General features: G+C 36.6%; 3 protein-coding genes and 6 long non-coding RNA genes across 23 annotated transcripts in view; 8 read left to right on the top strand and 1 right to left on the bottom strand.

Moving 5' to 3' along the window:
- The first annotated feature begins 235 nt into the window (after positions 1 to 235).
- LOC149091711 (uncharacterized) lies at positions 236 to 873 on the top strand. The gene is made up of 2 exons (XR_016196571.1): positions 236 to 393; positions 463 to 873. It is a non-coding gene; the product is annotated as an uncharacterized LOC149091711 (long non-coding RNA).
- A 258-nt stretch (positions 874 to 1,131) lies between these two features.
- LOC115564216 (uncharacterized) lies at positions 1,132 to 1,730 on the top strand. The gene is made up of 2 exons (XR_003980564.2): positions 1,132 to 1,268; positions 1,331 to 1,730. It is a non-coding gene; the product is annotated as an uncharacterized LOC115564216 (long non-coding RNA).
- A 490-nt stretch (positions 1,731 to 2,220) lies between these two features.
- LOC149091710 (uncharacterized) lies at positions 2,221 to 4,134 on the top strand. The gene is made up of 3 exons (XM_089258364.1): positions 2,221 to 2,349; positions 2,422 to 3,401; positions 4,011 to 4,134. Exons 1-3 carry the CDS (start codon positions 2,272 to 2,274, stop codon positions 4,126 to 4,128), a joined length of 1,176 nt encoding a protein of 391 aa, XP_089114490.1. The 5' UTR covers positions 2,221 to 2,271; the 3' UTR covers positions 4,129 to 4,134.
- Positions 4,135 to 4,550: 416 nt separating this feature from the next.
- LOC149091709 (uncharacterized) lies at positions 4,551 to 5,213 on the top strand. The gene is made up of 3 exons (XR_016196602.1): positions 4,551 to 4,703; positions 4,776 to 4,925; positions 4,984 to 5,213. It is a non-coding gene; the product is annotated as an uncharacterized LOC149091709 (long non-coding RNA).
- A 1,288-nt stretch (positions 5,214 to 6,501) lies between these two features.
- Positions 6,502 to 7,946, top strand: LOC149091708 (uncharacterized). 2 transcript variants are annotated; one of them, XM_089258211.1, is made up of 3 exons: positions 6,502 to 6,627; positions 6,703 to 7,679; positions 7,749 to 7,946. In XM_089258211.1, exons 1-3 carry the CDS (start codon positions 6,550 to 6,552, stop codon positions 7,864 to 7,866), a joined length of 1,173 nt encoding a protein of 390 aa, XP_089114337.1. In that variant the 5' UTR covers positions 6,502 to 6,549; the 3' UTR covers positions 7,867 to 7,946. The 2 variants fall into 2 exon arrangements, with proteins under 2 accessions (XP_089114337.1, XP_089114336.1); XM_089258210.1 differs by having other exon boundaries at positions 6,700 to 7,679.
- Positions 7,947 to 8,155: 209 nt separating this feature from the next.
- LOC115565703 (uncharacterized) lies at positions 8,156 to 8,807 on the top strand. The gene is made up of 3 exons (XR_003980848.2): positions 8,156 to 8,264; positions 8,337 to 8,486; positions 8,545 to 8,807. It is a non-coding gene; the product is annotated as an uncharacterized LOC115565703 (long non-coding RNA).
- Positions 8,808 to 9,158: 351 nt separating this feature from the next.
- Positions 9,159 to 12,277, bottom strand: LOC115565252 (uncharacterized). Of its 2 annotated transcripts, none has more exons than XR_016196615.1 (3): positions 12,259 to 12,277; positions 9,488 to 9,629; positions 9,159 to 9,419 (listed from the first exon to the last, which is right to left on the bottom strand). It is a non-coding gene; the product is annotated as an uncharacterized LOC115565252 (long non-coding RNA). The 2 variants fall into 2 exon arrangements; XR_003980775.2 differs by lacking the exon at positions 12,259 to 12,277 and adding an exon at positions 9,706 to 9,837.
- On the top strand, positions 10,441 to 11,233 carry LOC115565250 (uncharacterized). 2 transcript variants are annotated; one of them, XR_003980772.2, is made up of 3 exons: positions 10,441 to 10,639; positions 10,709 to 10,868; positions 10,934 to 11,233. It is a non-coding gene; the product is annotated as an uncharacterized LOC115565250 (long non-coding RNA). The 2 variants fall into 2 exon arrangements; XR_016196580.1 differs by having other exon boundaries at positions 10,931 to 11,233.
- LOC115563988 (uncharacterized) overlaps positions 11,925 to 24,084 on the top strand; it is a 59,121-nt gene continuing 46,961 nt past the window's right edge. For 3 of the 12 annotated variants that reach the window (XM_089258706.1, XM_089258707.1, XM_089258704.1), the window contains exons 1-2: positions 11,926 to 12,019; positions 12,898 to 12,974. The gene's annotated coding sequence lies outside the window, so the exon portion shown is untranslated. Of the gene's footprint in view, positions 12,020 to 12,897; positions 12,975 to 24,084 lie in introns of all 12 variants that reach the window. The other 9 variants (XM_089258712.1, XM_089258710.1, XM_089258713.1 and 6 more) reach the window with 7 other exon arrangements.

The raw sequence follows: 24,084 nt of genomic DNA, 5'->3' as shown, positions 1-24,084 counted from the left end.
AAAATAAACCTTTTTTGAAACCTTAATCGCTTAATTATTTGCTATTTTTATGAAGAGGCTTTCTGCAGTATATGCTACAAAGAGGAAGAGGCCACGATATATGCCTACAGATCATGCTCCCTTTGCATAAAAAAAATTAGCAACAAAAACTAAATATTATATACATTATCGCTGAAATTGACATAAATGGAAGTTAAAAGGAAAGTTAAGCTAGACTGTTTGGTTTGGTATTTTGCATCGATTTGTATCGATATTGAATATACAATCTATAAGTATATAACCATGCCTAGTAGCCTTAGATATTTGTATGTAAACGAGACTCAGGTAGCCTTATAACCAATCACATTCTCATTTCAAGCCTCGTCCAGTGAACATCTCTAATTTGTCGGGAATGTAAGCATACAAAATAATATGAAATTTTATTTTGAATATTACAATTTCTTCTTTTTTTTTTTTTTTTAGCGACTGCTGAGTAGATCAGCAATCGATAAGCCATCTTCCCCCTTCGAGTGCCTCTTTCCGTGAAGTAGTTAATTTGACTATATAGTCAATCAGGATGTGCTGCTCTTCTTGCTACTCGTGCAGCTATTCCTGCACCTCCCCCTGCAATGGCTGCTGCAGTGGCTGCTGCGGCTGTAACGGCTGCTGTGGCGGAGGTTGTTGCTCCGCTGCGGCCTGCTGCTATCCCAGCTGCTGTGGCGGTTCCTGTGGACCCTGCTGCTAGGACGAACGGAACTATCTTCAGAAGGAAATCTTGGTACATCATATAACGTAGAAGATTAGAGATTGTGAAATCGACAAACCTTCAACTTATGTATATCCCATTTCGGAGAACAAATGTTTTAATAAATTGTATTTTGTTGTTTTAGAAAACGATCGAACTATTATTGACTAAAGCTCACTCTAATTGTATGTGCTATAGACTACATATACTTATTATATATTTTGATTAAACCATCGTAGCCAAATAAAATGCTTAACATATAATAAAATACCATCAAATATCTGGGGATATGTTGAAAGCTTGTGTTTACTTCAAGATATGCTTGACTCTGATTTCGTAAAATAGTCGGTTGAAGCGAATTTCATCGTTTTTTTTATATATCGATATTTATCGAATAGACATACTACTAAATATATACATATATGCCTTGACCACAGGCAAAGTAACCTTAGAAATTTGTATTTCTAAAAGGCTCAGTCACCTTCCCATCCAAGCCCATTCCCATTTTAATTTTGCCCACTGAACATCTCTAATTTTCGGGAATGTAAGCATACAAAATTAAGTAAAATGTTATATAAAATACTTATTTTTAATACATTTTTTTAGCGACTGCTTGGATACCAGCGATCGATAGGCCATCTTCCCCCCATCCACTGCCTTTTCCGTGATTTGGTTTAGCTACGACTGATTTGACTATACAGTCTACTATATCCCGATACCAGAATGTGCTGCTCTCCTTGCTATTCGTGTAACTATTCCTGCACCTCCCCCTGCAATGGCTGCTGCAGTGGCTGCTGCGGCTGCAACGGCTGCTGTGGCGGAGGTTGTTGCTCCGCTGCGGCCTGCTGCTATCCCAGCTGCTGTGGCGGTTCCTGTGGACCCTGCTGCTAGGACGGAACTATCTTCAGAAGGAAATCTAGGTAGTACTACATAAGATTAGAGAGTTCATGGAAGCGATAAATTAATGTATTTCGAATTTTTATTGAAATAACAATGTGATAATAAATCGTAATGTTTTTGAGTACTGCAAAATCTCCGACTATTTGTTTACTTGCCATGGATTACCAACAACTGGATATGACGTATTTCTTTGTAAATAGCAATAATGATAAACCGAATATCGTAGTTCCCGATATGGCCAGGTCATAGTTCTAATTTGATCTCTAGTTCTAGCCTTAATGGAACGGGAAGTCGACAACTGTACAAAACCAATATACTCTGCCACTTTGTGAATGAATATTACAAACAGATCTAAAGCTCAACTTCTCAAATCAAACACTCCATAAGCTAGGCAATGCGAACGCAGTTTTGATGGCAACCACAAAAGCCTACAACAAAGTCAAGGGCATAGACGTACATATGTATAATTTTGGGTCTGATAACAGCTGAATGCTATATTATATCCGGGCTAAGCCCAACTTGATAAGGCATTGCCGAGCTTGAGATTTTTTGGGTGAGATTTTATGTACCAAACGCCCAGAGCAAAGTCAGTCTTCAACTAATTTCGATTGCGTCTGGTTTCTTGGAATTAACTCTTAATTTTTCAAATGTTCATGTTTCGACAGCTAATGCTAATCCTGCTGATATTCCTGCCAGGGATAATGAGTGAGACAACAGAGATCTCGGTATGTTTCTGAGATGTCAAGAATGTACTTTGCATGTGAAATATAATTGTAAATTTAATTCACACATTTCAGCAGTCTCTTGCCTCTAAGCGATTGGACGAGCAATGCAGCAGCTATTGCAGTGGGATCGTAAAGCCCTCGTCACAAAAAACACCGTCAGTGCAATCGAAAAAACAAAAATTGTTGGAATTGAATAATAAGATATTGAGCCTCAATGCGACTATCAATTTGCAAGAGAGTGAATTACAATTATTAAGATCACATGAAAAATATTGCTTGACCAAAGATGAGTTACTGGCCTCACATAGGGCTCTTGTTGAACAGATTAAAGATGCCCTGACTCTCAATAATAGCACTGACTATAAATGCAATACAGACATTAGCAATATAAATTCACAACAGTCGAGTGCAAGGTCTCAAGAGGTAGCAAGACCAGATACAATTCCGGAACTGGAGGAAATACTAAATGAGATGGAAAAAGAAATAAAGATAAAGAAAGACATCGGCAAAAAATTAAAGGCGAAAGTGAAAAGTCAAGATAAGCAAATATCGAAGATAAAATCTCAATTATATGAATTAGCTCAAAAGGATATAAATAAATGTAGCTGCATAGGTAAGGAGACAGGTATTCACAACATCGAAATCCTTGTACCGAATGCCATTAATGTTTCTTGTGACTCGAGTATGGCTGGTTCTGGCTGGATGGTAATACAGCGCCGACTAAATGGGTCTGTAGACTTCGCGCGACAGTTGGAAGAGTATCGTTCAGGCTTTGGCAAATTGGACGGAGAGTTCTTTATAGGGCTTGACACGCTGCACATATTGACTAAGTCACGCAACTACGAATTGTACATTTATCTGAGTGAGTTTAACGGTCAAGTAACATATGCGCGATATAGTCACTTCGTCATTGGCGGAGTGGAGGAAAACTTCAAATTAAAATCATTGGGATCCTATTCTGGATACGCAGGCGATGCATTGAGTCCAAGTCTCAATATGGAGTTGAAATCATATGATGGGACTTATTGGTGGTTTAGCAAAAATATTGACAGGTGATTAAATTTTTTTTATACCCTGAACCCATTTAAAATGGGAAATCAAGGTATAATGTTTTTTTTTTTTTTTAAGTATGTAACAGGCATGAGGCGTGGCAGACCCCACAAAGTATATTTATATATTCTCAGGGCGACCAGCTGAGTCGATTTGGCCCTGTCCGTCTATCTGTCCGCGTCGATCTCAGAGGTTATGAGAGCTAGAGACATGAACCTATTTTAGAATGCCCGTATATATAGCGCGACACTTATCTCAAAAAATCGATAATTCATCCCGATATTTTTATCAATAACCTTATTGAAAATCAGTAATATAATTATATCTACTACATCACCAAATTTTAAATGTATATTCAGATGTATTTTACACAATTTCTATTTTTGATGTATTTCACCCCCCACCCCTATGTTCACCTATATTCACATATCCGTGCGAGTGTATGTTTGTATCTCCGTGAGTGTGTGTATTTCTTGTGTAAGCAGGAATTATTAAAATATCATTTGACCGAAGGGTTCAGGAGTTCTCGTAGTCGAGCAGTCTCCACTAGAGCTTTCTTACTTGTTTTATTTATAATTACACAATGCTAATCAATTATTTTGAATTCATAGCAACCTAAATGGAAAGTACATAGCAGACTCTGATGAATTAGAAGATGGCGGTATCACTTGGAATACATATTCACAAAATTCTCTTGAACTTGTGCAAATGATGATCAGACCAGCATAGTGGAACTACTCAAAAATATAATCTCTTTTAATATATACTTCTATAAATAAATCACTTTACATCTAACTTCGACAACAAATTATTTAAATACATGTATCGCATAAGTATATATGGAATATCTCAGAGGTATGACCGGGAACGCGTCAATTTCAGAACCTAGAAGAGCGAGATACTTGAAATTTTTTAGTACTCTATATCGCACCCCAAAATCACCAAATTTTTATACTCATTGACGAATATGAGATGAGCATATTGGCTTTGTGCAATGTCCGGTGCTATTGAAGCTTGAGATATAGAACATTTACTCCAATTATTTTGTCTTTTGTTTTATATAATTTTGCTTCTAATTTTACAAAGCATCAGACAGCTGAGTACTCTCAAGCTGGCGAGCAAACACCCCACATATTTTGAATCAGCATCCAAATGAGGAAATTTCCAATAGCAGCAACCACAGTAGGCCCTAAAAGTAGAGCCCCCAGCCAGCAGTTCCAATATTGCTCATTCAATTTTTCGGACTAGTCCAGTAAACAACTAAGTCTATTTGTTTGTACCTATTTGTAAAATTTTAGAAAATCGTAAGTGAAACAAAATTTAACCCGGAATATTCCCTAGAATTCCCCCTTCTTCATAATTTCTCTCAATCACAGGTTATAAAAGTCCGTTCCGTAACTGCAAATATATATTACGACTGCAAAGGTTTTCGAAAGTTTTGAGTCGGAACTGAAGTCTTTTGAAGGCCGAACAGCAGTTGTAAGTTGCCAACTAGTGCCTATTTCTGTGAGGAGGTTCTACTAAACGTAAGTACTTGGGCGGTACTTGAATCTAGAGAACCATAACATCCTGAACGCTTTCCAGATATCAAAATGTGTTGCGGACCTTGCGGAGGCTGCTGTGGACCCTGCGGTCCTTGCTGCGGACCTTGCGGTGGCTGCTGCGGTCCCTGTGGACCTTGCTGTGGTCCCTGCGGACCCTGTGGCGGCTGCTGTGGTGGCTGCGGCCCGTGCTGCTAAAAACGAACCATCTTCAGAACGAAATCTAGGTGAAACATCAATGTGTGTATAAATAAATAGCTAAATTCAATTGTACTTTGACTAATGTGGGTAGGTGTGGGGCAAATGCACACTTTGGAAATTAAGCAATCAATAGTAAAGCCCGCAGACGCCGCTCATGCGTATACCCTAAATCCATTGAAAATGGGAAATCAGAGTATAATGGTTTTGTTAAAATGTATGTAACAGGCAGGAAGCGTGGCAGACCCCACAGAGTATATATATTGATAAGGTCCGCCTGTTGCTGTGCCGTAGACTGACTGACTACATTTTATTTATTTACATCTATACTACTGTATAATATAGTAAAATTTGCTGACGCCTACTGTGTGTAGATCTCGAATGTGAGTGTTACATATTAAATGTGATATATGGTTAATTATGTGTAGTGAATGTTAGATATTTTTAATGGAATGCCATTTTGCCTGGAGCCAACGTCTCAAATGAAACCAGTGCTTTGACTGGGGCCAGCATAACCTTGAATTGTGATAAGAGTAGATTTAAGTTAACTGCATTATTGGAAGGGCCAGTATCTTGCCTGGAGCCATCGTCCCGCCTAAACCTTGAATTGTGATTAGAGTTGAAGTTCAGATTTAAGTTAACTGTATTATCGATAGAAACCTTATCGAAAATCAGCTATAAAATTATATCTCCTACATCTTTCAAGTTAGTCTCCGAATTTTAAATATAAATTAAGATGCATTTTATACAATATCGGGCTTTGTTAAAATTTATCCCTATTTCTACTTCCATACATTCGAATATTATCATTACGTTCTATTAGGTCTAGAAATTAAATTATTCAGCAAATAAATTCTCTTAATATTACCAGCACTGCAGAGCAGCCCAAGCGCTGTCGACAAAATAAATAATCAAGTAAACATTTTTGTTGAATTCATTCCCTTCCTGCACTGATTTAGCGAGAAAGAAGCTATATAAGCAACAGTGGCCAGAAATATTTCTTAGTCAAGAAATCTCCGACTATTTGTTTACTTTTCATGGACTACCAACTCGATATGACGTATGTACAAAACCAATATACTCTGCCACTTTGTGAATGAATATTACAAACAGATCTAAAGCTCAACTTCTCAAATCAAACACTCCATAAGCTAGGCAATGCGAACGCAGTTTTGATGGCAACCACAAAAGCCTACAACAAAGTCAAGGGCATAGACGTACATATGTATAATTTTGGGTCTGATAACAGCTGAATGCTATATTATATCCGGGCTAAGCCCAACTTGATAAGGCATTGCCGAGCTTGAGATTTTTTGGGTGAGATTTTATGTACCAAACGCCCAGAGCAAAGTCAGTCTTCAACTAATTTCGATTGCGTGTGGTTTATTGGAATTAACTCTTAATATTTCAAATGTATATGTTTCGACAGCTAATGCTCATCCTGATGATATTCCTGCCAGGGATAATGAGTGAGACAACAGAGATCTCGGTATGTTTCTGAGATGTCAAGAATGTACTTTGCATGTGAAATATAATTGTAAATTTAATTCACACATTTCAGCAGTCTCTTGCCTCTAAGCGATTGGACGAGCAATGCAGCAGCTATTGCAGTGGGATCGTAAAGCCCTCGTCACAAAAAACACCGTCAGTGCAATCGAAAAAACAAAAATTGTTGGAATTGAATAATAAGATATTGAGCCTCAATGCGACTATCAATTTGCAAGAGAGTGAATTACAATTATTAAGATCACATGAAAAATATTGCTTGACCAAAGATGAGTTACTGGCCTCACATAGGGCTCTTGTTGAACAGATTAAAGATGCCCTGACTCTCAATAATAGCACTGACTATAAATGCAATACAGACATTAGCAATAAAAATTCACAACAGTCGAGTGCAAGGTCTCAAGAGGTAGCAAAATCAGATACAATTCTGGAACTGGAGAAAAGGCTAAATGATATGGAAAATGAAATAAAGATAAAGAATGACACCGAAAAGCATTTAAAGTCGATATTGACAACTCAAGATATGAAAATAGCGAGTCTAAAATCTCTATTAGATAAAGTAACTCAAAAGGATATGAATAAAGGTAGCTGCATAGGTAAAGAGACAGGTATTCACAAAATCGAAATCCTTGCACCGAAGGCTTTTAAGGTTTCTTGCGACTCGAGTCTGGCTGGTTCTGGCTGGATGGTAATACAGCGCCGTATTAATGGGTCTGTAGACTTCGCGCGAAAGATGGAAGAGTATCGTTCGGGCTTTGGCAAATTGGACGGAGAGTTCTTTATAGGGCTTGACACGCTGCACATATTGACGAACTCACGAAGCCACGAATTGTACATTTATCTGAGGGAGTTTAACGGTGACGTAGCAATTGCGCGATATAGTCACTTCGTCATTGGCGGAGTGGAGGAAAACTTCAAATTAAAATCATTGGGATACTATTCTGGAAACGCGGGCGATGCATTGAGTCCAAGTCTCAATATGGAGATCCAGTCACATTTTGGGAGTCGTTGGTGGCTTAGCAAAAATATTGACAGGTGATTATATTCTTCTGTTTCTTTAAATTTATAATTAGACAATGCTAATCAATTAATTTGAATTCATAGCGACCTAAATGGAATGTACATATCAGACCGTGATGAATTAGAGGATGGCGGTATCACTTGGGATACATTTTCACAACTCTCTCTTCAATTTGTGCAAATGATGATCAGACCAGCATAGTGGCATAGGTTCAGCTGCCTGAAACTACTCAAAAATATAATATCTTTTAATATATATATCCGCTTCTATAAATAAATTACTTTGCAACTAATTTTAAAAAGAAATTATTTAAATGCATGTATCGCACAAGTATATATGGAAGATCCCAGAGGTGTGACCGGGAACGCGTCAATTTCAGAACCTGCAAGAGCGAGATACTTGAAATTGTTTTGCACATCTCTATATCGCACTCCAAAATCGAGTTTTTTAAAAATTTTTCCAATAGCAGCAACCACAGTAGGCCCTAAAAGTAGAGCCCCCAGCCAGCAGTTCCCATATTCCTCATTCAATTTTTCGGACTAGTCCAGTAAACAACTAAGTCTATTTGTTTGTACCTAATTGTAAAATTTTATAAAATCGTAAGTGAAACAAAATTTAACCCGGAATACTCCCTTGAATTCCCCCTTCTTCATAATTTCTCTCAATCACAGGTTATAAAAGTCCGTTCCGTAACTGCAAATATATATTACGACTGCAAAGGTTTTCGAAAGTTTTGAGTCGGAACTGAAGTCTTTTGAAGGCCGAACAGCAGTTGTAAATTGCCAACTAGTGCCTATTTCTGTGAGGAGGTTCTACTAAACGTAAGTACTTGGGCGGTACTTGAAGTCAGAGTTCCATAGCATCCTGAACGCTTTCTAGATATCAAAATGTGTTGCGGACCTTGCGGAGGCTGCTGTGGACCCTGCGGTCCTTGCTGCGGACCTTGCGGTGGCTGCTGCGGTCCCTGTGGACCTTGCTGTGGTCCCTGCGGACCTTGCTGTGGTCCATGCTTCTCCTGCTGTGGCCCCTGTGGCGGCTGCTGTGGTGGCTGCGGCCCGTGCTGCTAAAAACGAACCATCTTCAGAACGAAATCTAGGTGAAACATCAATGTGCGTATAAATAAATAGCTAAATTCAAATGTGCTTGGAATGTTTTTGTATGGGGTGGTAAGGTGAAAAGGATCGGCTTGGATCTTTCCATACACAATACTTTTTGTCAACGTTTTTTTAAATAACTTTGATTCTCGAAATTGTTATTGTAGTGCAGTGCTAGGAATTGTTGATCCATGCAAGGTATTATGAAAATTTTATCTCGCAAGTGGCTTTATGATTTGAAGGTCTAGCTCCGCTTTTGAGAACTAAATGAATTTAGCGGTATAAAAATCTATGTATACAACATTCTTGATTATTAAATACAAAATTAACTAAATATCTCCGCTGTTAATTGAATTACTCTTGATTTTTCGCCCCAGAATATCTATTTACTTTAATCAATTTTTAAATTACAAACGAAACGAACATGAAAATGGTTTTCATCACTTTTGCTGTGCAGTGCCTGAATTTCGTTCTGAAGACGCATTCTAACAAGGGCCACACGGTCCACAGCAGGGGCCGCAGCCACCGCAGCAGGGTCCACAAGCGCCACAACATGGACCCGAGCCGCAGCAAGGACCACAGCCGCCACAGCAGAGACGCGGTGGGTAACAGCAGGGCGAAGCACCGCCACCGCAGCAAGGGTAGAGTTTGCGGCACATACTGGAAGTGTCAAAGGGTTGGGAGAGGGGGGGATATATGTTAAAATCAGAGTATATTCCAAGACTCACTTGTCAGAAATTCTCTTCACGGAAATAGGAAGTAGTTGGGAGTTGAGCGATGATCCTCGATAAAACAGAAAATTTTCAGCGAGCTAATCTGTTGCTCTCCGATCCAAAGCTGGTGTTATTTGTTCACAGAAACAACTGAAACCTATTTTAGACATATGAAATAATGTTTATAAAATGGATTATCTATTTATTTATTTGTATTTTATATTCACACTTACATTCCCAAAAACCTTACACAATTTTACAAAAGCAATGTCGAATATATTTCAACAGGACAAGGCTCTAAAATGGAATGAGGCCTATTCGTAAATCGACCAAGGCAATAGCAGTTCAAACTGCCAGAGCCTACTAGGCTCAATGTAGAAGCCCGTTAGTGTCCGTACGGACGTGAATTGTGCTTCCCAGACAAACTTATACGTTTATAGCTTTCTCCGGCTATAACCAGGCGTCGGTATAACCGGATTCTACCGTATTTATATCATCTGACTGGGGGCAGCCTTCAAATGAGCAGGGATAGTAGAGCTTAGCTTTGATGTCGGTATTGCCAACCAAGAAAAAAGTGTACCACAGGCACAAGAATCTAAATGCAGAATTTCGCGACTCTAACTCTCTCTAAGATACAAGAAATATAATTTTATAGCCCAAATATGGATAAGGTTTTTAAAAGATCAAATGAGAACAAGAATAGTTAAAAATTCTAGTTACGAACTCGATTTGAGCGCTGATACATATGGACGTACGGACAGAAGAACATGGGTATATCGATAAATCGAGCTGAGGATCATAATCTTTCTGGGATCTGCCACGGTCTTGATCGGGGCGACGAGTTAAGTCGAGATCTCGTGAACCATAAAAGCTAGAGATTTGAAATATTCCACGTATGCTCGTACTTCGCGCAGTACGAATTTATTATATATTTCGATAGCTCATCATGTGTCGTCTTCTCTGATTTCCATCGATAGGCCCTATAAACTAAACCAAGTCGTGGCAGAGCCGTTCAAAATATAAACATCTAAACAGGCTTTTCAAATCCACTCTCCCCCATTTTGCCCGGCCTATAAGCATCAACTCAACTAATACTCATTCAAACTTTTCGGCTCGTCCCGTATACTTCTATATATTTTATGTGTGCTTACTTATTTTTTGGGAAATGTAAGTAAAATTATAAAAAAAAAATAAGTGTTAAACAAATACAATAAATATTTTTCCATCTATCCTCAGGTTGAAGTCCTTCCTGTAACAATTATATTTAAATATATATATCGAGTGTGCTGGCTTTTGGATATTTTCAACCACATCGAAATTTTCTGAGAGCTACACTGAGATTATTATTGGATATAATTATTGTAGTACCTTTTTCCGTGAAGAACCCAAGAATAATGTAGGTTCGGTATGTTAAATATCTGAGGATATCTGATATCTAATCGTTTGTCTACCATCCAGCAGCACCTAGCAAAATGTGTTGCGGACCTTGCTACTCCTGTTGTGGACCTTGCGGTGGCTGCTGCGGACCCTGCGCTGGCTGCTGTGGACCCTGTGGCGGATGTTGCTATCGCTATTCCTGCTGTGGACCCTGTTTTGGACGCTGCTGTGGCGGCTGTGGACCCTGTTGCTAACTACTCTGCTCTTCAGAAGGAAATCTAGGTACTATCAAACCATAAGTGCACGATAGAAATGTCACCATACCTTACATACATGTCGAAATTTGTATGTTTCATTAAATAAATGAGAAAGTAAAACAAAAAATTGTGAGAGAAGAGAAGAGGGTAGAGGCAAATGCAGTTCGAGAGGCTGTGGTAGAGGTAGATCTAGTGAGGTGGTACCCGTCATGTGCATAAGGTATGGGCACTCACAATTTATAGATCCCTCTACACGTACACACGATCCTCATGTACATAAATATGTATAAATATGCGGCATAGTGTTGTTTTTGCGTAACAAAATATTAAAACAAGTCGCCATCTTTAGTTCATTGTATGTTGGTTGTTGTCTTAGCTTGCGCGGTGAACTTCAAATATTTTTGTCGGTAGGTGGCGAAGAAATTTGAGTTTGGAAACACTAGACAAAATGCACAAAAAGATAATAATTCGCATTTATTTACAAAATTTAGGCGTCACAATTCGTTCATATACATAAATGCGCAAAAGCGCACCAAAACTAATTTTTTTAAAAACAATTTATGAGCAACAGTGCCACACGAGTATTGACAGATCGTTAACATAACATTTGAAATATATGTTTAACAGCATGATATCATAAGTAAATTTCAACCGAGTATACAACATAAATAGGGGACAATTTGCTTCGCTTATTAAAGCTCATAAATAAGGAATGTATTTAAAGTCTCATCATCATTCGTTTTTCGTGAAATGCGCTCGTCGATAACATATAGTTAAATTTAACAGCGCTGTTTTTTGGGAACTCAGAACAGCCTCTTTTGAGTTTAACAGTGTGTCATTCTATGAGTGATGGAATTAACATAATATGTTAACATTAACAATCTTACAAGCGGACGGTGAGGTCGCGTTTTGGGTGCGTTTCGTTTTGCATAATATTAATGTGGATTTGTGCTTCACAGTTTATAATAATAACCGTAAATACGCTGAAGAGAAAAACGGTAATTGTGTTTGCTATAATTGAATTACTTCCAAATCGTGCGATGTTTGCTATATTTTGCGTTTCGTTCGTGGGTGGCAATTTGTGTGCCTTGAAAATAGAATTCTGTCGTTGCTGCTGTTGAAAAAACATAATGAAACGCGTTTCATGCAAACCTGCTAAAGCACAGTTACAATGTATAAATTTAAGCAAAACGACGCGACAACAAAACCAACTGCGCTCTGACGAAGAAGAAGCAGCAGGCAGGCAGACGCAGCATCGTGTGTACATGTGTTTGTGTCTGTGTGTGTGTTAGTGCCTTTTATGCATGCTCGCTTGTATGTGTGCGTGTGCTTGTGCGATGCGCCTTTTCACCACAAAAATGTTAATAAAAGTGCTGAAATTTTAAAGAGAAAATGTTTACAATGAAATGTTTGCCAAATATGAGCTAAAAGCAAATAAGTGTTTAAAAAAAAAAAAAGTTAGCAGCGTTAAGCGTCCATTATTATTTAGAGAACAATGAAAAGCTAAAGCAACAACAATAACTGCAACTACATTAACAGTGCTAAATACGACGCCCTGTCGCTATTTGTCTCTGTATTGGTGAGAGCGACGGCGCTGTCGATTTTCGATTTCTGTTTTTTTTGGGCGCTCATTGAGAGAAAAATTTGCCACTGCCGCCGTCGCTAATGCTGCTGTAACTGTTGTTATTGTTGTTGCTTCTTATCTCATTGCGCTTAACATATATAAAAGTTTCGTTAGATAGTGTTTGCGCGCGTGTTTTAATATATAAAAAAAATATTCTCTGCCAACAGCTGCTCGTGACGTCGACAACAGAATCCCCAATCTAAATTGTGAAAAGAAAGAGGTTGCAATTTAAGCATTTTACGAGGTATGTTTCATACGTTTTCGCATTTCTAGTATCTAAGTATGTGCGTAAATTTGCATTGTCTCGTTGTCATCGATAATCGATAGGTTTTGCATTTTACATTTATGCCAAACTAGCTTAACAGCTGCTGAAAACAGCTGTTCTAGATTTTTATCTGCAGGTGTGTGAGAAAATTGAAGATTTTTTTTTACTTTTTATGGATTGGCGGTTGAACTTTCTTGGCCAACAGCTGATTAGTTAATTGTGTAAATGTAACAAGTGTTGATGTCTACAGAATTATAATATAACATAGTAAGAATGAAGACTGTGGGATTAAAATTACAATTTTCCCTTAGTTCAATTCCAATAATCCAATATTTCACTGCACAAATAAATATTTTATCTTATTATGTGGATAAGGTATTTTTTTCGTCAAATATGTATACCATGTATAGGCCTAAATTAGGTGTTATAGGTACATAACAGATATTAAGCCAGTTGGGCATTATTTTTATCAATACTTCCCTGAGGCTTCCCTGATGTTCAACTATTTGTTTCAGCCCTTCCTAAAGAGCTCTATGTAAATGTATCTGAATGTGTGTATACATATGTAAATGTATCTGTATTCATGTCAGCATATGTTAATGGATCTGTATTAGACATGTAAATGTATCTGAGCATATCTTAAAATGTTTTTACATATGTAATTGTATCTCTTATGTGTATTCATGTCAGCACATATCAATTTATCTGAACTTACATATATGCATTTGTATATGTAGATGTATCCGCATATGTATCTGCATCTGTATTTATATAAATACCAACAAGTATCTGAATGGAAATCTGACAATCTATTGGTATATATGTATATATATATCTGTATTTATATACTTTTACATATATATATGCGCATCTGAATCTTCCAATTTCTGCGCAATTCAAGTTCAAAGTATTTCGTAAAATCCGCTGACAGCAGCTTTCAGCAGTCGATCTTTTATTTATGAATCTCACGCAAAAATTGAAGAGAATTTCGGACTATAGAATTATAACATAAACAGATGCGAATATACTATTATTTATATAGCTATAGATCTACAATACAATCTATTCAGAGGTAGCGAAATTTGTTTCAGCTTTTGCTTTCTATTTCGTTATTGCTGAAACTACAAATAAAACTGAAAGGAAAAATTTGCAATTTGCTTTCGATTTGTTATTGTTTCTTCGTAGCATCTATATAAACAAAACAAATTTTGAAGTGCGAGCTATTTGCGTGGGCTACTGCGAATTGTATAAATAATTTGGGATTTATGATAATTGCTCTCGGATAGAATGAACGAAAGGTCTTTAAATTCGAGAGCCACAGCAAGCTATAAAACGTAAGCTAAATATATATTTAATGCAGAAAATAGTAGAAATATTAATACAAAATATTAATTTAATATAAAAAGCTAACTAAATATTCAAAATATTTTTATTAATAATAAGTTGTAATATATAATAAGTAGTTTTCGCTGAAGGGTATTTACCACTCTGACATTTTTGGTTTACTCGTTCTCATCTTTTATTATTATAATTTTTGTTTTCTCTTTGCTTCCCTGAAATCTTGTTGAACTCGTTTTGCAAGTTCACTGTACCCTATTCTACTCTCTTTCTATCCCTCTCTCCGCCTCTATTACTCCCGCTTCGTAGTTCTTGCTCTCAACTATTTTTGTATTTTGTGCACATTTGCGGCACTGAGAATTGGGCCTAGGTAAATCTCAGCCCTCAGCTCCGTTCAACCCTAGACAGCATAGAGCTTTTATAGCTGTATCTGTATCTGTTGCTAGTTGCATGAATGTATCTGTAAATGTATCTGCGACTGCAATTAGGCAATTAAATTGCGCAAGCTGCCGGCCAGGCCCACAAATTGATCTCTTCCGGCAGGCGAACTAAAGCTCTACGTAAAGGTACAAAGGTAAAAATCTAACACACAAAGGCCAATCCATTTAGCAGGTGTTCTAAACGAACTTTGCCTTCTTTTCACATTCCGTCAGGATCTAAACGCTTACCTAACTCGTTACATATATGTATACTGTATATGTATATAATATAAAATATAAAATTGTGTCGCATTTAAACTCATTCGCTGATTTGATTTGATTGTCGCCCGCACTTGGCGACAGTTTTAAATTGAAAAATATATTTAGTTAAACTTAAACGTATGCATGCATATGTACATATTTATATATATATATATGTACATATATCAGTTATATCACTATATTGAATGCTCATTTCAAGCTCAGCTGCGCTGCCTGCAGTCACAATTCTGCTCTGTGGGCGGCTCTCTCTTTTTTTCTGATTATTTGTGATATTTTTCTTAGACCTTTTTCGTTTTATGTGAGGATAAACTGTATTGCAGACCAGACATAATAAAAAAATATATTAGGCTGAAAATTAAGCTAAGCGTGTGTACGTATATTATGTACTTACATTAGGAATACGCTTCGATAGCGAATGGGAGTAAGATGTTTGTAGGAAATACATCTTTTTTTTTTCCAATAAATCAGTATATCGAAATAGAAATTGTAATGTTTAATGGTTTTTACTTTTCTTTAATAAACAAATTTATGTTTTATATAGTTTATTAGTAGTATTAGTAAAATAATTTAATGCTGAAATTCTTCAATATTTGTAAATAAAAATAAAGAAAAGTATATATATTTTTTAATAATAATTGTACTATATATAAAATAAATAAAAAAAATATTTAATTGCTGTTACTTTAATTATACAATGTTTTTTTTTTTTTTTTTTTTTTAATAATAATTTCATTATTTGTATCTCAGCAATTATTTATTTTTATAAAATACGTATTGAACTTAACAAAGCTTAAAAAAAAAAAACTATATTTAAATTGCTTTTAGTTTTATATCGTTTTCTGTTGTTTTTATTTAGCTTATCGCTCTTCCTTATTTACCTTTTCGTTGAAAATCTAAAATTCCAATTAGTTTTTTTTTGTCTAGTTAGGTTTTTGGGTGCTCGCGCACCCCGAAAAGTCCGAGAAAAAAACCGGTTTACGCTTAGCTTTGCTCTATTTAGGTTGAGGGTTTTTCAAACACATTTATTAGCTTTGTTAATTTTGCCGTCTATTTTTTATTTATTTATACATATTTTTATTAGCAACTTTAGCTAATTTGCATGCGAAACAGATTTGTTGTTAGTCGAAAAAGATTTACAAAGCAACTATAATTTGTTGGTTTTGGTTTGATTTTTTATTACCCAAGGTCGTCTTTGGGACGCATGGGTTATCAGCTGGGCGGCGGGTCTTATCGCTATAGGTACGCCCCTATCTACATACATACATACATTATATTTAGCGAGGAAATAAATTTGTAATTGTTCTGCTTCTTTAATGTTTTTTTTTTTTTCTACGCTTATTTGACGAGCAAACAAATTTTGGTCTTATCGAACGTGTGCGGTCTTATCTTTTGTCTTTATCGAGGAAGTGCAATAAATTTAACGATCTAATTGCGTTGAGGGCAATTTTTATTGCATTTGTTCGATTTCAAGTTCTTTCTTATCTCTTGGCATAATATTGTGAAAAAGTCTTGAATGTGATTCTTGGAAATAATAATATGCTTAAATCTTTTTTCATTTAGCGGGAAGTTTTTAGATAAGGTATTTTTAGCTTAGAGCTTCGAGTATTAAAGGGGATATTTATATGTCTTTAAAGAGAACTGTTTGTTTATATGATAAGACTAAGATTTCAGTTCATAAATCAAAAATAGACAGCAGAAGATTTGAATATAAATTCAATAAATTGATAAGAGGGCTCTTTAAATGGAACAATAAAAGAAAGAAAGGATATCATAAGGTGGGTGGATCTTAAAATAAATCTACTTGAGTACATTTTATATGATGTTAATAAAAAAGAAAATGAATTGTGCTTGTTCTCTTAATATGACCACATATCATTATAAGACAGTTATAAAAGGGTATATATGAATGTATGTACGTACATACATATGTATATCTGAAGGGAGAGAAACTCCCTCAAGCATGCACACACACATACACATACATGCACAAGCATAGCGTAGCGTAACGCATATACCAACAAGCCAAAGAATTCGCTTTACGATTTTTTTTTTATCAGCAAGAGGCTAAAAATAAATAAAGCAACAACAACAAAGTTGTCAGCAAGCGAAAAAAACTGAATGAAAAGCTGACAACGTAAATGGAATGGGCGCAACGTAAGAGAAAGGAACAGAGCGAGAGCTCGAGAGAGAGGACACATAGCGAAGGCGGCTGTCAAGTCAAACGACGCGCTGGGCTGGAGAGAGGGAGTGTGAGAGAGAGAGAGAGAGAAAGAGAGAGAGAGATTGAGCGAGCCCGCCGACCACAGTGTGTAGAGAGTAAAGTGTGGTGTGGAGAGTGTTGGTGCCCACGCCTTGTAGAGCTGTGCAAACGCTTTCAACTGAGCGCCGTCTCACTTCCCTTCCCCTTAAAAGTTCAGCGCCCCTTAGAAGGGAGTGGGCGGCGTTTGCATGATGTAAATTTTAAGGCGCATTACGGAAAACAAAATTTTTTGTTGTTTTGAAAAGCAAGTTGACCCACAAAGCAGGCGCAATTGATTTTTCTAGCTCTTGGCCCTCAGCCCACACACATGTGACGCGTGCCTCGCGTAGAAGAGGCAGAGCCTCGCATTGCACCTGTCCAGCTGGGGTGGGAGGTGACAAGCGAAGCATGACCCCCACCCCGCCCTCCGCTCCGGCGCAGCTACCAATTCAATATGGAAAGCGAGACATGACTCTAGTTCCGAGAAAATTACAGTGGACGCATGCATGGCACGCGACCAAAACAAACAAATTTGTGTGTTTCTATACCCTGTATTTGAGTGGAATATGTTGAGAGGGTACTTGCTATATGGAACATTAGTAGATCATTTCAGCATACATATATATAGATCCATAACTAAGTAAAGCTCAAATTGATTAGCGTAGCTTTGCTTTAGTTATTTTTTATATGGATAAAAATCGATTATAAGCCTCTTACATGATCAAGTAACTGAATTCAGAAGTTTCTGGGTGGAATTATAACTACAATATTTAATAATCAATGATAGAGTATCCATAAAGTCTGTGCTTTGAAAAAAAAAAAACACTTGTTTTGAGCATTGAAAAGCAGCTGTAAAATCAATAAGTTCCACTACCTTCTCCTCCTCATCCAGCTCGTCAATTGCTATCAGGCAGGTGTAACGCCAGCAGTGACTTGTCCCAACCAGAAGTAACCCCCTAGCAGAAAATGTGACGCTTATGCGGAAGTCGGAAACGATTTTCACATACCAAAGATGATGTAAACTGGGCCCAAGTGCATATCTGTGTGAGTGTGTAAATGTGTGAGTTAATGATGATGATGATGTTTACTGAATACAAGAAAAATATGTGTGGAAATTCAGATTGATGGAAAGCGGACAGTTGAAATGAGAAAAAGATTTGCTACTTATAGTTGCAAGAAAAAGAAATAGGGAAGGCTTACGTACTTTAAGCCATGGAATTTCCTAGGCAGCATGCTGAGCATCTAAGTCTACCAAATTAATAACCCTGAGAAAGGGCTTATAATGCTTAAATTTAATCAGATTTTAATAAGAGATAAACTGCATTTATTGTTAAAACTGGGACTGCTACTGTTACAATTTCTATCCCATTCACTCTGCTACAGTTAGTTCCCAGCACATTCTCTCTTACAAGCAAGCGCTACAGCGCGCTGTTACCAACATTTGCATAACATTGAAACGAGCTGTCTGTGTGCAGAGGTCAGGGCGCTGCTCTTGCTGTTGCTGCTGCTGCCATGTTGCTGCTGTAAATAGTTCTATGCATGTACATATTTACTTACATACACACTCTGGCGACATTGCTACGTCACTTGGAAGACGTCACTGGGTCGCAGACTTTGACTGTATAAATGTATGCATAGGCATATTGGAGTGTGTATGTGTGTGAGGGCTTGCCGTTAATGAGGCGATGCTTGAAATAACAAAAACAACGACAACCATATGAATGGCAAATTACAGTCGCAAAGCAGCCGTTCTCTATTGGCCTCTCTCTGCTCGCTCTCTGTCTGTCTTGTGGCGTAGAAGACTTTTGCCGTTTTAAATGTGAGAGAATATTCGTTTGTCTTCTATTCCTCTGTTGTTGGGGGCACTCGTAAACAAGTTCCGCCTGCCGTTGACTTTGCTGCTGTGCTTTTGTTGAGGTCGTTGTTGTTGTTGTTGTTTTTGTTTGTATGTCGAATGCTTAGCGGTTCTTTTTTATATTCCCCTTTACGCTGCTGCAGCTGTAGTAGCAGCTGTTGCCAGTTTTGGAGGTTATTCTTCTATTGCCCAATAATTATTTCTTCAAGCGTTAAAGAATCAACACGGCAAGAAAAATTATTGCGCTAGTGAAGTACGCAATTACGCAAATATTTCCTGTTTTCCTAGCATATAAATTTGAAACTTTACAAGCAGAAATCAGAATACGGTAATTGATTTTAATTGTAAAAAAAATATTTGATTTCATTGATCAAGGCAAATATATGAACTGCAAAATATAAAGAAATATCCAAGTCGGCGCATTTGGCAAATTTGTTGTTTATATTTTTTTATATTTTTGCCACTTAAAATTACTGAACCGGTCAACAAACCGCAGAAAAAATTAAAAAACCAAAAAAGCTGTTGAAAATTGTGTCGAATTTCAATATAATTTGCATAATTTTCTTGTGCGCAGTAAATTAAGTGACTTATTAACATATAAAAACAAAGAAAGAGCAAAACAAAAATTAAATTAAAAATTTTATATAGGTGAAATAAAATTTTGCAATTTAACTCAGCAGTTTAAAAGTTTTTGATTGGAAATAATTTATTATTATTTTCATATTTTATATATAATTAGTTTTTTTTTTCTTTAAGTGTAACCCAAATTTTTAGCTGTGTACATTTTCAACTGTTGCTGTTAAGTAAGCAAGGACGGCAGGCGGTTGCTGAAGCTTGTAGTTGAGTGTCATTTGATATTGCATGCACTTTATACGCTTTCGTGTTGTGTTCACTGCTGCCAATTCAGCTTTTTTCCCGTCAAATCTGGCTTTTTCCGAAGACAAATTGCGGGAAATATTTAAGAATTGCGGGAAGCGGGAATTCTGGCTTTTTTGAAAATGAATTAGGCTTTTTTCGATTTTTTTTAATACTTCGATTTTTTTTAATACTGAAAACATGTAGCATCGCGGTTGCCACTTGTAAGAAAAGAGCATGTAGAATCCGATATGTACAAAGGGTATGATTTTGAAAAGAAAATCAAGTCTTTAAATATCGATGCAGGCCTCGAACAAGAAATTCGTGCTCGCTGCTCTTCTTTTGTTATTGAACTTATCAAGCAGCTAAAGCAGAGGTAACCAATTTTTCTGATTCTTCTACCGACCGTTAAATAATTTTGATTTTATCTGCAGTCTCCCCGACAATTTTAAAATCTTAAAAAACATTGACGTTTTTTCCGTTGATAAAATTGTGTCAACTAAAAAAAAAGTAATTACAGAATTGTTGGAACACCTCCAAGTAGACAGAATAGCCGACATTGAGCGGCAGTACTATGATATTAATCTAGTTAAGTGGGAAAACGTTAATGACAGCTCCGAATTTTGGAATGAAGTCTCCAATTACAAGGATTCTGGCGGCAACCGCCGATTCCTTGACTTGGCAGCTGTTGCCCTGCAAATGTTTTCATTACCATGGTCCAACGCGGAGGTGGAACGCGTATTTAGCCAGCTTAACTTAGTAAAGTCCAAGTTAAGGAACTCAATGAGCCTAAGCACAATAAACAGTATTCTTAGCATAAGGTAATATTTTATTGAGAGTGAAAAGATGATACCGATATATATATTACTTTTTTATTTAATATAACACACAGATATGGTTTGCGAAGACTGGGCAAATGCTGCTATGAATACAAAGTTCCTTCAAATTATCTTCGCATGATAGGTACTAACAGGTCGTACGATTCTGAAACCGATGCTAGTCGCGAAGAATTAGATAGCATGCTAAAAATCTTGTAAATTAAAAAAAAAAAAAAAAACAATCAAACCATAAAAACCGCTTTTTTTTAGGCTTTTTTGTAAAAATTTTCAGCTTTTTTTTCTGCCTCTTCTCCTTCTCCTGCTGCCTTTTGAAGTGGTTTGTGCAGGGTTGCAGAGGAAGCGCATGACAGCCGACAGGGGGCGTGACAGCGGCAAGTGCAGCAGAGTTTGTGCAAAGATGAGAGTTCGTACATTGGTTTTAATGCGTGTGTGTGTGTGTATGTGCGTGTGTGAGGGTGTGTGGGTACAATTGTACAATGGGGTTGCTCATGAAGTCAGTAAGATAATACACCTAATGATGAAGTACACTAACGGTTCTTTATGGAAGCAACTATTAAAAAATACAAAATTGTTATATTAATTAATCGCGTTTCTTTTGTTCTATAGTCTTTGAGCTAATCAAAATCTAATGACCGGCTGTCAGATGTGCGATTAGAGAGCTAATTCGTTAGCTTTAGTCAAGCTAATTAAAATTTTAATTAATTTCGTGAATTATGTTAATTTGTTTGTCGCTTGCATCAATGATTCATGAGCAACAATTTTAATACAAATTTATAAGCTTTATGAAAATAAATATGTTGAATCTGACAATACTTAATAACTAAAATTAAAATGATAATAATTAAAATAATAATGACATTGATGAACAATTACAAAAGTGATCGATAAAACGATCAAAGAAATGATCAGTAGTTATATTTATATGAAATATGAAATGTATAATAAAATATGAAATTATGAAGGCAATTTTCTGCCTTTAGAAATATAGATTAGCGATTATATCATATATGTATATTGACATATAAAAAACTGGATTTTTAATTAAAGGAGCACCCCTCGTTTGTGTGCTTATTTGAAACTCAAGGACGTTGAGCTACATCTTCCACACATACAAATGCATAAAGTGCATACAGTATGTTGTAGAAGTAAGTGCACAACGTAAATTTTCTGAGTATTTGTTTGGTTTGCTTGACTAACTGGTTGCTTGGCTGTTTGTGTAAAAGAGAGAGAGAGAGAGAGAGAGAGATGTGTTTGTGTGTGTCTGTGAAAGGGGAACTGCTTCGCTTCGCTCCGAGTCTTTTAATTAAGTTCTGCCATAGTGAGTGGCGCATTTGGATATCACTTGGCCGTGCCTGCAAGTTGTTAGCCATGCTTAAGGGCTTAAGTGGCTGTTGAATCGCAAATCAGCGCTGAAAATAATGAGTTCTCCCTTTTCTTTGCATAGTGTACAACCCCAATTAAAAAACTATAAAAATGTTATTTATATTTAATATAAATGGGTATACCTTAAATGTGATAAATATGTCTTAATAATTTAATAAAAATATAATCTTTAGAATCTTTAGAATCGACTCTGAGCTACGAAATTTGTTTGAATTGGAAATTTTATGATTGTGATTTTCTATACTTCTGATATCTAATTTATTATATTATTACAGAATGCAAATATATATTTATACATATACTATTAAATTATAATACAGTTTTGTTAGCAAGTTTCCCATGAGGTAGAAATACATAATATTTGCTTGTCTTAGGCAGCTCTACGAATACCCTTCATCATTACCGCCACAACTTAATTGCGACCATAATGAATCAACAATCAACAACTGTGCACAGTCGTCGCTTTCTGTATCTGTCTCTCTCGCTCTCTCATATTTTTAAGCTGAAAAACCTGTTGCGATTCTTAAGTGACCAAGCGAAAGATGTCTTCGCATCGAGCACAGATTCACTCTGACCGCTCGAGCGCCCGTCCGCCCCTCTCTTACCGCCGCTCGGGGGCACGGCTACTGTAATTCAATCACTTTTCACGCTCGCTCAAAGCACTCGAAGCTCTCAAGTATCCGCAACTCGTTTGCGAGTTGAAGCTTTACTTGGACCCAAAGTTATTTGATGTTTTTTCTTTTCTATTATTTTGCAATTTAAACGCATTTGGACTTTGATTAGAGACGCAATGAATTGAGAGCGGCGGAGGCGTCCACTGTAAGAGACAATGCGGATTTGAGACGTAAAAAGTTGTTGGTAATTAGTTGGGTTGACAGTTTATGCCAAGATTAAGGATCTTCCACTGCGCGAAATGACTTCACTCAATAAAGCACAAATATATTTCTCAGTTGCGTGTCAACTCAATTGCCATGCAAGTCGCATACAAAAAATTTGGTGAAAAATAGAGCGAATGTTGAATGTGTTTTGCTTTGGCGACTTAAGTTGAGCAAGTTTTTGGTTCAGGAAAAAAGAAAAAAAAAAAACGCTGTATATAAAGCGAGCAGACAATTCGGGTTACACATGGGATTTCAGTCGTCACGAAACTTGTGCTTGAATGGTCTCTTTAAACATGTTATTATTTATGTAGTAATAGTTAAGTGAGACACCTTATAAATGGGTTACCTAAATGTGAACTAGTTTTAAATGCATGCCTAACTGTAATACAAGCTTAAAGAGCAAATTTATATAAATTGTAAGAGCTTATGTAAACTAGCCTAGCCTTTGGCTCTCTAAGTATATATATATATATATAGATATATATATAGAAATTTTCTATTGCTTTATATACTAATATACTTCCTCTAGCCTTGTGCACAAGCTAAATTGCATTCATGGTGTTATCGATATAGTTAGTCATTTCATTTTATCCATTTGTTAATCAAACATATCTATTTTTACCACCGGATAAAAGTCTCATATAAGGCGTGAATAGCGCTTTTATGCATTTGCTGGCTATAAAAAAAAAAACCAAGACTAATTCTTTATATAGACTCAATTGACGCTCGAAACGCCCTTGTGACAAACTATGTTAACTCTAATGCTTATATGTCGAGATGATGAACTCCAATCGAAAACAAAAACTCGAACGCACAGAGAAACCTGAACAAAACCTCCTTTTGTAAGCAGTGCGTCGAATCCAAGTCAGAGCCAAGGTTTCCATTTGGTATGCAATACAGACTACGGACGACAACCGGCGACATTCTTTAATCATTTTTTCTACTTCCAAAAAGTATCGCTAAAAAATGCACAAAATTTTAAAATGCTGGACAGGTTGAAC

Source organism: Drosophila navojoa, chromosome 3, assembly GCF_054131105.1.
Source record: "Drosophila navojoa isolate 15081-1374.11 chromosome 3, UAZ_NAV_1.0, whole genome shotgun sequence".
Taxonomy (NCBI): domain Eukaryota; kingdom Metazoa; phylum Arthropoda; class Insecta; order Diptera; family Drosophilidae; genus Drosophila; species Drosophila navojoa.
The sequence above is the reverse complement of the archived record's forward strand: the minus strand, read 5'-3'. Positions and strand labels throughout refer to the sequence as shown.